At 34.3% G+C, this 18,466-nt stretch overlaps 1 protein-coding gene and 1 pseudogene across 1 annotated transcript; both read left to right on the top strand.

The window, feature by feature from the left end:
• The first annotated feature begins 9,776 nt into the window (after nt 1–9,776).
• Nucleotides 9,777–11,111, top strand: LOC141665011 (protein FAR1-RELATED SEQUENCE 5-like). The gene is made up of 2 exons (XM_074470969.1): nt 9,777–10,729; nt 11,078–11,111. Exons 1-2 carry the CDS (start codon nt 9,777–9,779, stop codon nt 11,109–11,111), a joined length of 987 nt encoding a protein of 328 aa, XP_074327070.1.
• A 6,126-nt stretch (nt 11,112–17,237) lies between these two features.
• Nucleotides 17,238–18,397, top strand: LOC141665763 (membrane protein PM19L-like; annotated as a pseudogene).
• Nucleotides 18,398–18,466: the final 69 nt, after the last annotated feature.

Genomic DNA, 18,466 nt, shown 5'->3' with positions numbered 1-18,466 from the left:
CTAGTTGTTCCCTAGATATTTCAGGTATATGTTCCTTGTTGACTTAATACCTTTCGAGTTGGGAGACTTTGATGTTATTTTAGGCATGGATTGGTTGTCTTTACATAAGGCGAATATAGACTGTAAGAAAAAGAGAGTTGTTATGTACACCCCAGATAATAAAAGAATCAGTTACCAAGGGCAGAGACAAGATAGGAAGTTCCTTTTATTGATGCAAGCAAAGAGATTGTTGCGGCAAGGATGTGAGGCGTATTTGGCTCATGTGGTGGATATAAAAGAAAGAGACCCCTATTTTGAATGAGATTCCTATAGTAAGAGAATTCCCTGACATTTTCCCAGAAGAGTTACCAGGATTTCCACCTGATCGAGAGATAGAGTTTTTCTATTGATTTGATTCCTGGAGTTGAACCAGTTTCTAAGGCTCCATACCGGATGACCCCAATGGAAATGAAAGAATTGGCTAAGCAATTTCAGGAATTATAGGATAAGGGAGTTATTCGACCTAGTGTTTCCCCGTGGGGTGCTCTAGTGCTGTTTGTGAAGAAAAAGGATGGAAGTATGAGATTATGTATTGACTACGGAGAGCTGAACAAGTTGACGATAAAGAATAAGTATCATTTGCAACGAATTGACGATTTGTTTGATCAGCTTAAGGGAGCATGTTACTTCTCAAAGATTGACTTAAGATCTGGCTACCACCAACTGAAGATAAAGCCTGAAGATATCCCCAAGACTGCATTCAGAACAAGGTATGGCCATTACGAGTTTCTAGTGATGTCGTTTGGATTGACGAATGCGCCAGCAGCATTCATGGATTTGATGAATAGGGTATATAAGGAGTATCTGGATAAGTTTGTTATTGTATTTATTGATGACATCCTCATATACTCGAAGAATTCGGAAGATCAAGCAATGCATCTACAGATTGCCCTTCAGAAGTTAAGAGAAAAGCAATTGTATGCGAAGTTTTCTAAGTGTGAGTTTTGGCTGACGGAAGTACAGTTTCTTGGTCATGTAATAAGTAAGGAAGGTATCAAAGTAGACCCAGTAAAGATTGAAGCCGTATCAAAATGGGAGCAACCGAAGACACCAACGAAAATAAGGAGTTTTCTTGGATTAGCAGGATATTATTGAAGGTTTGTGAAGGATTTCTCGAAGATTGCGTCCCCATTGACCAAGTTGACCAGGAAGAATGAGAAGTTCGTTTGGACGGAAAAGTGTGAAGAAAGTTTCCAGGAATTAAAACGGAGATTAGTGACGGCTTCAGTGTTACCAGATGAGACGGGAAACTTTGTAATCTATAGTGATGCTTCTTTGAAAGGATTAGGTTGTGTGTTAATACAGCATGACAAAGTGATTGCTTATGCCTCCAGACAGTTAAAGCCTCACGAGCAGAAATATCCAGTTCATGACCTTGAGTTGGCAGCGATAGTATTTGCTTTGAAGTTATGGTGTCATTACTTGTATGGAGAAAAATGCGGTATTTATACAGATCATAAGAGCCCGAAGTACATATTCACGCAAAAGGATTTGAGCATGAGGCAGAGAAGGTGGTTGGAATTGATTAAGGACTACGATTGTTCGATTAACTATCACCCAGGTAAGGCCAATGTGGTGGCTGATGCCTTGAGCAGAAAGGAAAGGCTGAATATGGTTAAGATTGCGGAAGAATTAGCACAAGACTTGGAAAGAATGGAGATTGAGGTCCGAGTACCTAGCAAAAGTCAGGAGCAACTATATGAAGTTACTTTCCAACCGGCATTGATGGAAAAGATCAAAAGGTGTCAAGAAGGAGTTATGGAACATGAGTCAGATACTTTGACAGGAGAAGAGTTGTGTACTCAAAAAGATAGCCAAGGGATGTATAGATTTTCATCCAGAGTTTGGATTCCTAATGTAACGGAATTGAAGAACGAGGTATTGCAGGAAACGCATAACTCTAGGTTTTCTATCCACCCTGGTAGTACTAAGATGTATCAAGACTTGAAGAGAAACTTTTGGTGGCCAGGAATGAAGAAGGATATTGCCAGTTGGGTAAGTAAGTGTCATGTATGTCAAACGGTGAAAACAGAGCATCAACGACTGAGTGGATTGTTACAACCTTTGGAGATTCCCCAGTGGAAATGGGAAGAGATTGCTATGGATTTTATAGTAGGATTGCCAAGGACGAGAACGAATCATGATGTTATTTGGGTAATCATTGATAGGTTGACTAAGTCGGCGCATTTCCTTCCGGTCAATGAAAGGTATTCGTTGGAAAAGTTAGTTAAGTTATACTTGAATGAGATAGTTACCAAATATGGAGTGCCTGTTTCTATAGTGTCAGATCGAGACCCGAGATTTAATTCCAGGTTCTGGACTAAATTTCAAGAATGCCTAGGAACGAAGTTGAATATGAGCACCGCTTATCATCCTCAGACGGAAGGCCAAAGTGAAAGAACGATTCAGACCATAGAGAATATGTTGAGGGTCTGTGTTTTGGATTTTAAAGGTAATTGGGATGAGCATCTACCTTTGATTGAGTTCTCGTATAATAATAGTTATCATGCCAGTATCGGGATGCCACCCTACGAAGCTTTGTATGGACGTAAGTGTAGATCACCGTTGTATTGGGATGAGGTAGGAGAAAAGAAAGTGTTAGGTCCTGAATTGGTTCAGCAAACTAGAGATGCCATAGTGTTGATTCAGAAAAGGTTGAAAGCAGCCCAAGATAGACAAAGGAAGTATGCGGATTTGTATAGGATAGATATGGACTTCGAGATAGGAGCTCTGGTGTTACTAAAAGTATCACCTTGGAGAGGGTTAATACGATTTGGTTAGAAGGGTAAACTTAGCCCTAGATTTATAGGACCCTTTGAAGTTTTGAAGAAAGTAGGAAAGGTTGCTTATAAGATAGCGCGACCACCGCAGTGGCAGCACATTCATAATGTGTTCCACGTATCTATGTTAAACCCCTATATCCCTAATTCAAATCAAGTCATAGAATATGAATCGATTGAGCTTCAACCAGATTTGTCCTATATGGAACAACCGATTCAAATCCTAGACCGAAAGGAACGAGTCCTTAAGAATAAGTCGATTCCTATAGTGAAGGTTTTATGGAGATATCCTCGAGTAGAAGATTCTACTTGGGAATTAGAGTCAGACATGCTTGATAAATATCCTCATCTGTTTAGTTAAGTCAGATTCTGATGACAGAATCTTTTTAAGGGGGAAATGATATAACGACTCGTGTATTTTTCTTTTTACTTTAATATTTAAAAGTGTAATAAAGATTTGAATAATTAAATAAAATGTGTGTATTGATTTTGGCAGCGGTTACTGATTGTTATTTAATTATTTATGATTTGTTGTTATGTGAGATTGAATTGTGTGATTTATTAGTGAGTTATATGATTTTATTTCGCTTGTAAAAGTAATTTTATTGTAATTGTAATTCCATAAATACTTGGGTTATTTCTAAAATTGGTTTTATAATTTTATTATTTCAATAATTATTTTTAGGACTTTATAAAATTTAGAAATCAATATTTTATTAATTATTTACTTTTAAATGATTTTCTGAGTGTGTTTACTTGTAAAATCCATATTTAATTCAGGAATTCCTTAAAAATCATGGAACTTATATTTTATTAAGTTTGCATTATTCTGAGAATTTTAAAATTATTTTGGAAATTTTCGGGAATCGTTTCACCGCGCGTCATTTCTTTATTTGTTTAAAAGCGGATACGAAGAGCACCTTAAAAAGTGTTTTAAAAATTATGTCTTTGTAAACTTCGGGTTATTTATGATATTTTGATATTATTTTTGTAATTTTCGGGAATTGTTTTTCGTGCACCTCAACCCGTTAATTTTGAATCCCGGGGCAAAGCAGGTCTTTAAATCTTTATAATTATCACAAAAACAACGTGTCAGCTTCTCAGTATTTGCATTGCCACGTGTTGTAAGCAGGAGAAAGGAAAAAATAATAAAAAAAATTAAAGGGGGTTTCCCCTTTCACTGTGTTACTCGGCCTGTTGTCTCTCTCTCTCTCTCGAAATCTCTAATCTCTCTTCTCTTATCTCTCGTTATCTCTCTCCCTCTGTATCTCTCCCTTCCTGTTTCTTTTTCCCCGTTCTTTCTCTATTTTCCGGCATTCTTCTCCGGCTTCCCCTGTTACCCCGGTTTCACCGCCGCCGTGCTTTTATTCCGGTGAGCTTGGTGACTCTGTTGCTCAGTTGGTTTATGCATGTATATATATATTGGTATATATGTGTGTGCCCTGTGTAATGGTGTGTGTGTGTAATTGTGTTGTGTGTGTGTCTTGTGATAGCCGTGAGGCCGTGTGTGCGGTGGAAGATGGTTGTGCAGTGTGTGCAGCTGTGTTCATGGTTGTTGGGCTTGGTTCTGTTGTTGGGTTTCTTTGTTGGGCCTTACAGTTGGGTTGACTGTTGGGCTGGGCTTTGCAGTGGGCTAACTGTTATAATTTTAATTCCTATTCTCTTTTTCTGCAGAAAAATAAATGATTATTATTCGTGAAATTAAAACTTTCGTTGCGGGAAATAATATTAATCGGTATAATTTATTTGGGAACCCGTATTATACCGGGCGCCAATAAATTGTGCCGCCGTTGACGATGAACTTTGGTGAGTCGACGGTGGACGGTGATAACGATGTTCTGAGTCCTAAATTCTATAGATAAATAAAGTAATTACGTAAAGTATTTTCGGACCTAAATAATTAATTTCGAATAATGTTGGGATGCATGTTTTATAAAATAATGAAGTGATATTGTGGATTGTTGTGGATTATTGACGTCGACTGTAATCGACGGGTAGTCTTATAAACAAATAAGATGCTGCCAAAATTTTCTAAAAATATATTATAAATGTACATAATTATGTTCTACGTGTTACCCCTTATAGTGTTCTGACTACGTGATTATGTGATTATGTGTATAATGATTATACGAGTCGGGTTATCGGATTGAGTAATTAGGATTTGAGGATATCAAGCATGTCGGTATAACTAATTAGGGTACTCTGTATTGTAGATCCTAGTCGAGTTTTTCCAGGATCAAAGTCAGCGTGAAAGCTACTTAGGATTTTGTAAAGCGTTGCAAGGCAAGTACCCCTGACCATTCTTTTATGGTTCAGTGCATATGAATAGCTAATTGTTTTACTTTCGTAATGGAACAGAAACGTTTTAAGTTGCGTATCCCCATAGTTATAAATCATTGTTTTCAAATTGTTTTGGGGAGAAGTAACTTCGAAAGGTACCTATCTCGAATGAAATGATTTGCGAACTGGATTTTATATGTGTGCTGGTTAAATAAATAATTTTGAAAATGAGATAGGTACAAGTGTTTCGAAAACTGGATAAAATGGTCAGATATGGGATACATTGGGGCAAGAGTAGGCCTATTGAGGTGGCGTAAGAGGCTAATTCGGTTGCGCGCACTCTTAAACCGATTAGTCCAGCAGGTCAGAGACCTAGCTAGTCTCTGAGTTCTGGAACAGGTTAATGAGATGGCAGTTAGAGCCGTTTGGTATTGATAGCCTGATCAGCTGTCTTCACATATCCGCTATGTATCTGATTGGGATTTGTGATTTACATAAGAGCATGAGTAGTTGATACAACGGTTTCATAAAAGTGATTAGCATGCTAAAATTGGACTCTGGTATTTACACAACACACTACTATGTTGTTTTGATAAAGCATGCTAGTTAATGATATCCAGTTATCTCTGATTTTCATTATAAAATGTTGATATCATGATTACAGCTTTGTTCCTATTATTGTTACGTTACTGTTTTTAATCTGTTATTCATATGTTGGTGCTGCTTAGCGATTACGCTCACCCTTGCAAACTGTTATGTATATCTCGCAGATGCCTAGAAGACCAGTCAGACAGACCCATGTTCCTGCCCCTACTGGACCCGGCTCCTTTGAGGTAGTGTGTATCAGGCCATGAGGTCTGATGAGTTGCTGAATAAAGTTAGAGTGTGTTAGATGTTAAATAAATGGGCTGTAATAGTGTGAATCTGAATTATACTTGAACCTGGATCGGATCTTGGTTTGGGGTCAAGTTACTATATTTTAATAATTATCTTGTTGTTTATATTTTGGTTATTGTGTTTGGTGTCGTCAACTCCTGACCCCGGGGTTGAGGCCGTCACATTAATGCCCCAACTACCTCTCTCTTTAGCTTTTAATGCCCTTTAGCATTATATGTCATTTTTTTTAATTAAATATAATTTCCTATTTATATAACTAATATTAATATTCCACTTATTTATTAAAAGTATAAAAATAATATTAATATTCAACAGTAATTAATTTTTTAAAATATGTTAACATTAAATATAAGTAAAAGTAATATTTTAAAATATTATCAATTTTAATAATAAAATTTATCAATTTTATTTTTTCTGTAATTTTTCTTTAAATTATCCTATGAGTTAATTTAGTTTAAAAAATAATATTATTAATTTTATATTTTTTTGTGAATTCAAACTTATTTTTTGTGCAAAAGTTGAGAATTGACTGGTTTCTCCCAATTTATGTGCCAATATTAATAAGAATTGACTGGTCAAAAGTTGAGAAGGTTGACCGACCCACCGCATTGTTTCATTGCGGCAGTTGTTCCTGCCGCAATGTTTCATTGCGGTAATTTATTCAACAGTCCTTCCCTCAGCTTCCGCAATATTTTTTTCTGTGCCTAAATTTAATTTTTGGATTATAAAATTCAGATTTTCAGCCTATAAATAGCTCTTGTAATCTCATTTCTTTTCAACATTCTCCTCTTTATTTTCATTCTACATTTTCTCCTCAACATTCTCTTCTCTATTTTCTGAAAAATGGTTTTCTACTATGATTTGGACAATAACAAGGTAATTATCGATGATGTGGCTTACGACGGGCCCGAAGGAGAAGAAGACATGACAATAGCTCTCCGCCGTATTCAAATGGCGCTTGAGCGAAAAAAGGAAAATGAGGCGAAAATGTAGGCGGAAAAGTTGAAGAAAAAGAAAGACGACGATAAGAGTGATAAAAGCGGTTCTTCCAACACCGTTAAAGCTTGATCATTCTCGTCGGAATAAAATATTGAAGTTATTATGTATTTTATTTAAAAAAAATATTTGAATGTACTCCATTTATATTTGAATGAAATAAATTATTTAATATTTTATTTTTCTTGTACTTGTCCAATTTATTTTATCAATTTTAAATTTTAATAAACAAATATAATGCTAAAATTTGAAAATGTGAAAAACTAAAAAAATGAAATTTTATCGAATTTTCGTTACCTATAAAAAAATAATTATATACTTTTTAACTACGTTATTATCGGAAATAAATTAATTCATTAACATATGATTTTTTGTTATTTAAGAAATTAAATCACTGCTTCATTGTTTCATTGCAGAAGGTGCAATGAAACAATGTTGTAGGAAAAAAATGAAAAAAATATTTAAATTATTAAATAGTTATTAATATTAATAATTTAATACTAACATATATTAATAAAACTTTAATATTATTTATATATTTTAAGAGCGGTGTCTTTAATATGTATTATTATCATAATTTTTTGATATGATTATAATCATTATATTTTAACATCCGTACAGTTGGATCGTCAAAATTTGTATTTTATAACTTATATGTCAAGAAATATCATCTGACACAACTATTGTGCCAAATATTAACAAAACTATGTAAAATAGTTGCATATTATAATTAAGTTACTCTTATAAACATTTATATTTTGAAAATAAAATTTAACATATTAAATATATAATTATATTTTAACATCCGTATAATTCGATATTTGAAATTAATAATTTATAACTTATATGTCAAGAAATATCATCTAACACAACTATTATGCCAAATATTAACAAAACTATGTAAAATAGTTGCATATTATAATTAAGTTACTCTTATAAATATTTATATTTTAAAAATAAAATTTAACATATTAAATATATAATTATATTTTAACATCCGTATAATTGGATATTTGAAATTAATATTTTATAACTTATATGTCAAGAAATATCATCTGACACAACTATTGTGTCAAATATTCACAAAACTATGTAAAATAGTTGCATATTATAATTAAGTTACTCTTATAAACATTAATATTTTGAAATTAAAATTTAACATATTAAATGAAATATAATAAGTCTAGAAACTATTTTTTAATATTTTTTTGATTAATTTTCTAATTTTAAAGAAAAGAACAAAAATAAACAACCCAAACGCAATGATTCATTGCGGGTGGTAGTATCCACCGCAATGAAACATTGCGGGGGTGTGTTGTACAGTTTTTAAAAAACTGTAAATACTTACAGCTGTTGCTTTGTGGGCTTTTACAGTGCCGCAATGTTTCATTGCAGCTGCCGCAATGAAACATTGCGGCCGTGCATTAAATGTGCCGCAATGAAATATTGCGGCCGTGCATTAAATGCACACACCTACCTTAATTTGTCTGTACCTTTGATCTTATGCTGCTGCTTAACATTCTGCTCAAATTTATTCTTCTGAAAATCAAGATTATCATTCAAAATTTATGAATTCTTATTTATTTGATTATTCAAGTTCATCTAGTGATCATAACGATTTTAATTATGTTACCCCCCACAAAAAAGAGGATTTATCGTAAAATCTTTAATGAGATGTTGATAGTATTGAAGATAAAGTTAATGATCTGGGGAAGGGAAAAACGCATAGTGATGATGATGATGGTTTCGGTTGGAAGAATCACGATGTTCACGGTGATTCCGATGATAGTAATGATACTTTTAATGGCGATAATGATGATAAAATTAATGATGAAAATTTTATTGGAAATATGAATGTTGTGTTGGTATGATATTTGATTCGTTGGATGAAGCGGAAAGTTTTTATCGAGGTTATGGTCGAAGTATAGGGTTCGAGATAATTATTTGAAATAGTCATAGGCATTCAAGAAATAGTGGTATATCGTCACATTTTTATATATGTCGAAAGGGTGGAAGATTGGGCCCAAAACCCTTGGAAGTTGAAGATAGGGTTAAAGGGAAATAACCTCGAGATGTCATTCCTCGAACTTGTCGTCGTGCTCGTATGCGTGTTGCTCACAAAGTAAGCTCAAACAAATGAGAAGTAACCAAGGTTAACCTAGAGCACAGTCATGTTATGGTTACATCGGATAAGGTAAAATTCATGCAAAGATCACGCAACATAGATCCGTTTACCCGATCTTTGATTGAGTTATTCAACAAATCGGGTATCGAGACCCTGGAAGTGATGAATTTACTTAGTGAGACGTGTGGTGGTATTGAAAAAGTTGGTTTTTCCGCTCAAGACGTACGAAATGTAATACGTGACATTCGAAGACGGGTTTTTGATTCCGGTGATGCGGAGTGTGGATTGGTTTTGTTACGAGACTTGCAAAAATAAAGTGATGGAAATTTTTTCTACCGAGTGGATGTAGATGAGGAGAATCGGGTTAGGGGTTTGGTGTGGGTTGATCCTTGTTCGCTTAACGCGTACAAGAATTTTGGAGATGTGGTAACTTTTGACTCATCATATCGGACTAATAGGTATGACATGCCTTTTATTCCAATTACGGGAGTGAATCACCATTACCAAAATATTTTGTTTGGATTTGCAAAATAAGGGACGAGAAAGAGACTTCTTATAGATGGATTTTGAAGACTTGGTTGGAAGCCGTCGATAAAAAGCCACCTATTACCATTATTACGGATCAAGACATCGCTTTAAGTAATGCCATTGTCGAGGTTATGCCTAACACCAACCATACATATTGTACGTGGCATATTAGTAGCAAGTTTCCCGAGAAACTATCTACTTTGTATACTCAATACTCGGAGTTCAAGACGGATTTTAATGCATGTATCTACAAGTCATTGTCACCAACGAAATTTGAAGGTAGGTGGGAGGATTTGAAAGAGAAATATGATCTTGAAAATCACAATTGGCTAAATGATATGTATGCAATTAGACGACAATGGGTTTTTGCTTACACGAAACAACATTTTGTCGTCGGTATGACTACCACCTCAAGGAGCGAGTCTATGAATTCATTTTTTGATGAGTATGTGAAAGCGTTGACCGGTTTGAAAGAATTCATTGAGAATTTACAAAAAGCTTTGGAGTCACAATATTTACGGGAGGTTCAAGCCGATTTTGACACCGAGTACAAGGAAATGAGACTATTGTCTAACTCGTCAATGGAGATACATGCCTCAAAGATATACACAAAAGAGATGTTTAAGCGATTTCAAAAAGAGCTTCAAAAAAGTCAATCTTTTGTTGTGAAAAGCATGAAAGGTTATGGAGATTATCTTTCAAAGATGTATTTGGTAGAAAAGTCCAACTTGCCGGAGATTTATAGAAGGAATTTTTTCTTGAAGGTTTCCATCGACGGGAGTTATTCTTGTACATGTAAAAAATTTGAACATTCCGGGATGATTTGTAGACACATGATCCGTTACCTTAACAAGAAACAAAAGGCGATGATACCGCCAGATCTTGTCACAATGAGGTGGACAATAAACGGAAATAAATTTGCGAGACCTCTACCGTGTACCCCTCTGATGCTTGGTAATGTTGTAGAATCTCAAACGGCAAGATATAGTGGATTGTGTAAAGCTTTTCAAGGTTTGTCCGTTGTTAGTAGTTGCTCCGTTCCGCGGTACAATTACTTGATGAGCGTGATCGAGAGAGAAAAGGAGTATGTGATTAAGTCTTTTCCGGGAGAAGAGAGAGAGAGAGAGAAAAAAAAAATAAATGAGGACTATGAAAGTGAAGATGAAGAAGATGATGAAGAAGATGATCCGTTATTAGATCCCCCAAGGTCACAAACAAAAGGACGTCCAAAAGCGGGTAGATTCAAAAGTGGTATCGAGACGTCAAGTTCAAATAAACAATTTCGAAAGTACAGTTTTTGTGGGGCGAGGGAAGAAGGCCATGATAGAAGAAATTGTCCCTCGAGATTATTAGGAAAAAAAGGAAAAAAAATGATTATAATTTCTTATCATGTACTTTGAAATATTAATAAATTTTAATTCAATATGTTCAGTGTTGTTAATGTTAGTACTTGTTGGCATTATTAATAATCCCGTTGAGCATAGCGTCCATGTACTTAGAGACATATACACCACAATCAATGCCACCATCTTGCTTGGGTCGAGCATCAAGACCATGAACCCCCATATATTTCAATGGAAATCGAGATGGATGTAAATAATTGAGAATATATGGGATCAAGTTTTCCTGCAAAATTTTACACATATTTAGATAAAAATAACGGGAAATGAACCTAACAAGTCATTATTTCATTATTAATCTATTTAAAACTAGTGGTAGGGAATTAAAGAATGATATAATTATCATAATGTAATACTGGAAGGGGTGAGCGATGTTCCCTGATGTGTCTTTGTCGTCCCTAATAGGATCAATGTTTAGCACTCTCATTTTGTTGAGATTAATAACAAACAAGAACCAATGAGAGTTATCACACGTGGGGAAAAATGCAAAGTCACAAAACTGAAGAGGCAAGCTACCCCCCTTGTCAGCATAATCTCTAAAGAACTTCTCCATTGACTTCTTGGCATCATCTTTTAGGGTACTCGGAGAAGCCTACAATTACAAGTCAAAAATAGGTTAACATTTATACAGCAGAATTGATATATGTTTATAGAAAAGTAGGTAGGAGCATTGGTATTTGTTTATAGAGTACCTTCAAGTTAGGACAATGCTCAAGTGCCATCGCCATGAAATGCTAGGAGCAATGAAATACTGCCTGGGCTTGAAACTTTCAGTTATGGGAATTTTTCTCCATTTTTCCCAGAGTTTATCCTCTCTAAGTCTCAAGAGCTCACCATAGGCATTGAGAACATCATCATCCACCCAATACTCTGGTCACAAAGTTTTTACCTGGCTATGTGTAAGAGGATAAGTAACGCCCCGCTCACTGTGATCACGCCAAATGTAATCAACCTCTAAACTCCAGAAATGCCGATACAACCACCTCACTTTCCAATTTTTTAGTGGCCCTGTCATATCACCACGCCGCTCAGGACCACCTCATTTCGCCGCATCCTCCGCAAAATCTTCAACTGAGTCCATCTACAAAATAAATAAAAACACAATTAGCACATTTGGAACTAGTTAATCTAAGGCCATTTACTTTAAAAAAGAGTTAAGAGTTATTACATCAAACATTCCTGTAGCTCACTAGGAACAGAAGACTCCCCCATGCCCAAATGTACAAATGGAGTGACAAGGGAGGAAGAGATCTCTAAAGATTCTGGAGTAATAGGCATCTGCAATTAAATAATAAATTATGTACACATTTAACACTTAGTTTAATCCATTTATAACTAGTTGTAGGGAATTATATGATAGTTCACGGAAAATGGACCTAAATAAGTCATTATTTTAATTATTAGTCCATTTTAAAACTAGTTGTATGAAATTGATGATATTTCACGAGAAATTAACCTAAAAATGTCATTATTTTCACTTTTAATCCATTTATAACTAGTTGTAGGGAATTATATGATAATTCACGGGAAATGAACCTAAATAAGTTATTATTTTCATTATTAGTCCATTTTAAAACTAGTTGTATGAAATTGATGATATTTCATGGGAAATTAACCTAAAAATGTCATTATTTTCACTTTTAATCCATTTATAACTAGTTGTAGGGAATTATATGATAATTCACGGGAAATGAACCTAAATAAGTCATTATTTTCATTATTAGTCCATTTTAAAACTAGTTGTATGAAATTGATGATATTTCACAGGAAATTAGCCTAAAAATGTCATTATTTTCACTTTTAATCCATTTATAACTAGTTGTAGGGAATTAATCCATTTTAATACCATCTAGTTGACATAGTAGGGAACAAATAATACCTTTAGTGGAATAGGTTGAAATGTCATAGATCTGTGGAACGGTACTGGAGTAGTATAATTAACCTGCAATTGGAAGCCGATACATAAATATATTCAACACACGAAGCTAAAATATTTTAGGTGCATAGAATGACAATATTTGTTAAAGATTTGTACCTGAGGGGGAATGGATATAGCTGTGGGTGCAGGGGTGGCTGGAACAGCATCAGCAGACTGAACCTCAACCTGTAATTAGAAGCCGATACATAAACAATATTCAACACACGAAGCTAAAAATGTCTAGGTGCATAGAATGACAATATTTGTTAAAGATTTATACCTGAGGGGAATGGATACAGCTGTGGGAGTAGGGGTGGCTGGAACAACATCAACAGACTGAACCTCAACCTACAATTAGAAGCCGATACATAAACATATTCAACACATGAAGCTAAAAATGTGTAGGTGCATAGAATGACAATATTTGTTAAAGATTTGTACCTGAGGGGGAATGGATACAGGTGTCCGAGCAGTGGTGGCTGGAACATCAGCAGGAGACTGAACCTCAACCTGCAATTAGAAGCCGATACATAAACATATTCAACACACAAAGCTAAAAATGTATAAGTGCATAAGAGGACAATATTTGTCAAAGATTTGTACCTGAGAGGCAATGGATACAGGCGTAGGAGAAGTGGCGGGTGGAACATCACCAGTAGACTGAACCTCAACCTGCAATTACAAGCCAATACATAAACATTATTCAACACAGGAAGCTGAAAATGTGTAAGTGCACAGGAGGATAATATTTATAAAATATTTGTACCTGAGGGGGAATAGATACATGTGTAGGAGCATGGGTGGCTGGAACATCACCAGTAGACTGAACCTCCTGCAATTACAGCCGACACAGACATATTAATTGAAGTTCTACGATGCATGAAATGAAAGCTTTTGTTAGAAATTTATACCTCACGTGGACGTTTAGGGGGACAAGTAGTGCGGTATCCTCCTCAGGACCACCAGTCTCATCCTGCCATTAATGTAAATTAAAGACACACAGGTCATTTACATATTCAATAGACGAAATTTAAAAGATCACAAGTTCGTGAATGGTAGTTATTAGTACCTCACGAGGACACTTCTAAGAGATAGGGGGCGCTGTTTGTTGCGAGGTACTAGGAGCTCTATCATGAATGTCTACCTCACGTGCATCTCCAACAGGAGGTTGACGCTCAACAGGAGGCTGCTGAATATCTTTCGGTCTGATGAAAGCGGGCCTACTGTATCCAAGACCCTTTTACTCAGTCATTACCCAATCATAATATGCGAGAAAATCGGGAATGACATCATAGAACCCGCTAGGAGGGCCGCGCATGTGGATCATGTATGTCATCTTCATAGCACTCTCTAACTACAAATAAATAAACAAGTAAAAACTGTAAATAAGTCCTTATTTTCATTTTTTATCCATTTTACAAGTAGTTATAGGGAATTAATGATAATTCAGGGGAAATTAACCTAAATATGTCCTTATTTTCATTTTTAATCTATTTACAAGTACTTATAGGGAATTGATGATAATTCACAGGAAATTAACCAAAGTAAGTCCTTATTTTTATTTTTAATCCATTTTACAAGTAGTTATAGGGAATTAATGATAATTCAGGGGAAATTAACCTAAATAAGTCCTTATTTTCATTTTTAATCCATTTACAAGTAGTTATAGGGAATTGATGATAATTCACGGGAAATTAACCTAAATAAATGAATATTTTCGTTTTTAATCCATTTACAAGTAGTTATAGGGAATTAATGATAATTCACGGGAAATTAACCTAAATAAGTCCTTATTTTCATTTTTAATTCATTTACAAGTACTTATAGGGAATTGATGATAATTCACGAGAAATTAACCAAAATAAGTCCTTATTTTTATTTTTAATCTATTTTACAAGTAGTTATAGGGAATTAATGATAATTTAGGGGAAATTAACCTAAATAAGTCCTTATTTTCATTTTTAATCCATTTACAAGTAGTTATAGGGAATTGATGATAATTCACGGGAAATTAACCTAAATAAATGAATATTTTCATTTTTAATCCATTTACAAGTAGTTATAGGGAATTAATGATAACTCACGGGAAATTAACCTAAATAAGTCATTATTTTCATTTTTAATCCATTTACTAGTAGTTATAGGGAATTAATGATAATTCACGGGAAATTAACCTAAATAAGTCTTTATTTTCATTTTTAATCCATTTACAAGTAGTTATAGGGAATTAATGATAATTCACGGGAAATTAACCTAAATAAGTCCTTATTTTCATTTTAATCCATTTACAAGTAGTTATAGGGAATTGATGATAATTCACAGAAAATTAACCTAAATAAATCCTTATTTTTATTTTTAATCCATTTACAAGTAGTTATAGGGAATTAATGATAATTCACGGGAAATTAACCTAAATAAGTCCTTATTTTCATTTTTAATCAATTTACAAGTAGTTATAGGGTATTAATGATAATTCACGGGAAATTAACCTAAATGAGCCCTTGTTTTTATTTTTAATCTATTTACAAGTAGTTATAGGGAATTAATGATAATTCACAGGAAATTAACCTAAATAAGTCCTTATTTTCATTTTTAATCCATTTACAAGTAGTTTTAGGGAATTAATGATAATTCACAGGGGAATTAATGATCGGTGTCGTATTTTGTTACTTTTTAAAAGTTTTTTAAAAGATTTAGTTGTATGAATCCAAGGGATTTTAACTAGGTTTTGTTTGGCAGTAGTTATCACTGTTCACTACTGCTGCGGTTGAGCCCTCAGCAACGTCTGTTTCCCTTGATGCTTAGGTTAGAGCTTACAGTACAAACCAAGCCACCTTCTTGACCGACTTTGCCAACGCTATGGTTAAAATGGGAAATCTTAGCCCACTCACTGGCACTAGTGGTCAGATCAGGATAAACTGCAGAAAAACCAACTAAATATTTCATACGTATAACCATGCCAATTGTGTTTTTCCACTGTTGCATTCCCAAGCCCTCGAAATGACCACTACTACCACTACTCCCACCAATTAACTTATTCCCCTCGAAACAACCAACAAACAAAGAACAGGTGTCGAAACAAATATTACCCTAATTTAACCTAATTATTAACTAATTTACCCCTAATTTGAACCCTAATTATCACATAATCAACACAATTTCGAACAAATATCACGTTCATATTAAAAATTCGAATAGTAATCCAACAAAATCGCACAAAATCCAGTGCGTTCAAAATAAAACCGGATGAAGTGTTGTAATCGTGTGTATAATCGCACTCAAACTCAAACCCATTGTATAATTGTGTGTGTTGGTGTAATCGTGTGTATAAGTGTGTGTATAGCTATAAATCGTCTGTATACCTGATGGACAAGAAGATCAGTGGAGTGGTTGTGATTGAAATCGTCTCAAACCGCCTCAATATCGCTGATTGAAATCGTCTCAATCGTCTGAAATCGCCTCAAATCGTTTGTATATATGTGTTTTTGAGTTTTAGGTTGTTTTCTAGGTAAAGGAAAACGACTACCGTAATGTGCGGATGCCGCAATGAAACATTACGGTGGTATATTCATTTTTATTAATATTTAACATTATTAATATTTTCAAATATTCAAATATTTTTATTTATTATTAAAAATATTGAATAATTAAAATATTTAAATATCAAAATATTTTCATTTATTATTTTAATATTTATTATTAAATATTTGAATATATTAATTTCATTTTAATGTTTCAATACTTTTAAAATATTAAATATTAAATATTAAATATAATATTTAATTATTTAATAATATTATAAAAATATTTTATAGTATTTTTTAATATACAATCTTTAATCAGAAATATTAAGAATAATATCTTATTAAATTAATATTTATGCAGATAAAAAAAGCATTGATAAATGAATTAATATAAAAAAAAGGGTAAAAAGGGAAATTGTGTATGTGGGTCACTGCCGCAATGTTTCATTGCGGCCTCCGCAATGAAACATAGCGGCAGTAGCGGACCGCAATGAAACATAGCGGCAGTAGCGGATCCCAACCTTTCGTTTACCGCTTCGGTCCTGATTTGTTGGTTGTAAGAGGTTCCTATCAACTATGGTCGTGGATAGGGGCCATAATAGATGTGTCAGAATAGTTGGTTCCGAATTGGACATTCAAGTGTAATGTGGTAAGAAAACAATGGATTTTATTTGTTTTAACGTGATAAAATCCCCTCTTGAAGTTTAAAAGCTAGCCTATGGAATGGTCTTGCAGAGCTGAACCAAAAATCCCTGGCAAGAAAAGAACCAAGAAGATCATGTGGACTGACCCTTTTAAGAGACCCCCCACATCACACACTATCTACAATCTTTGTTTCATAAAAATGAAACTGGTTGCATCACTTCTTCTAGTCCTGAACTTCTTCATGTATGTTACAATCATTGGAATTGGTTTGCTGGGAGATGAATAAATCTATCAGTCAGGGATTCGTCATCGGTATGTACGTCTTCTTCTGTTTTTGTTCAAGTAACACAAACACATACACATACACATTTTGATTATGCTTATTAATACCGATGTTTGGTTGGAATGGCTCTGACACACAGGTCAAGAATTTGAGCTTCCTTCTCAATATTCGACGCCTATATATTTTCCGATGGGAAATGCCTCAACTGGATTCTTTGTAGTATTTGCTTTAATAGCTGGTGGCGTTGGTGTTGCATCACTGTTCTCTGATTTCAACCATGTTTGCTTATGGAGTAACGATACGTTGCCAGCAGCTGCTTCTGCTGCCACCACTGCCTGGGCTCTCACCATTCTCGCCATGGGGTAATATTATAACTCCTCGCCACCTCGCCTATACCTATTTATCTTTTTTATAAACTAGACTTATACATGTACTCACGATATTTGATATACTTTGGGTGAATGCTATGTATGTATGTGTGTAGCTTTGCAACCAAAGAAATTGAATTGCATATCAAGAATGGTAGACTGGTGAGTACAAACTTGCTCTTCATTCATTTATCAACCCAATAGGTGATCTATATTTGAGTCTTAAAACTTACAAATTGACTACTATTTGTAGAGAACAATGGAAGCATTCATCATTATCCTTTCGACCACTCAATCTATATACATATTTGCCATTCACGGTGTAAGAAAATAGACTAGAAAACACAATACAACACTTCATTTTTATTATGGCAATGGTTTCGGTGGGTTTGGAATTTTGTATGGTTGAACAAATCAGGCTTGCCTATACTCGGAAAAAAATAAATTAGGCTGGCCTGAAAATTTGGTATTTAGATTATATTGCTTACTACTTCTGCACAAGGAGCTAAATTTGTAATTCAAAGAATAATATGAAGAGCATCGTAAGCATGAGCCTATATTTATCAATGCCTTGCAAGAAATGCTTTTAGCAAAGGGCTAACATGTCCACTACATTTCAGGCATTCCCTGAAGATAAATGAATATTATCCCCACAACTGAAATACTATGCCAAGAGATTTTCA

The sequence above is a fragment of the Apium graveolens genome, chromosome 6 (assembly GCF_009905375.1).
Source record: "Apium graveolens cultivar Ventura chromosome 6, ASM990537v1, whole genome shotgun sequence".
NCBI lineage: Eukaryota > Viridiplantae > Streptophyta > Magnoliopsida > Apiales > Apiaceae > Apium > Apium graveolens.
This window is presented reverse-complemented; position numbering and strand designations above follow the sequence as displayed.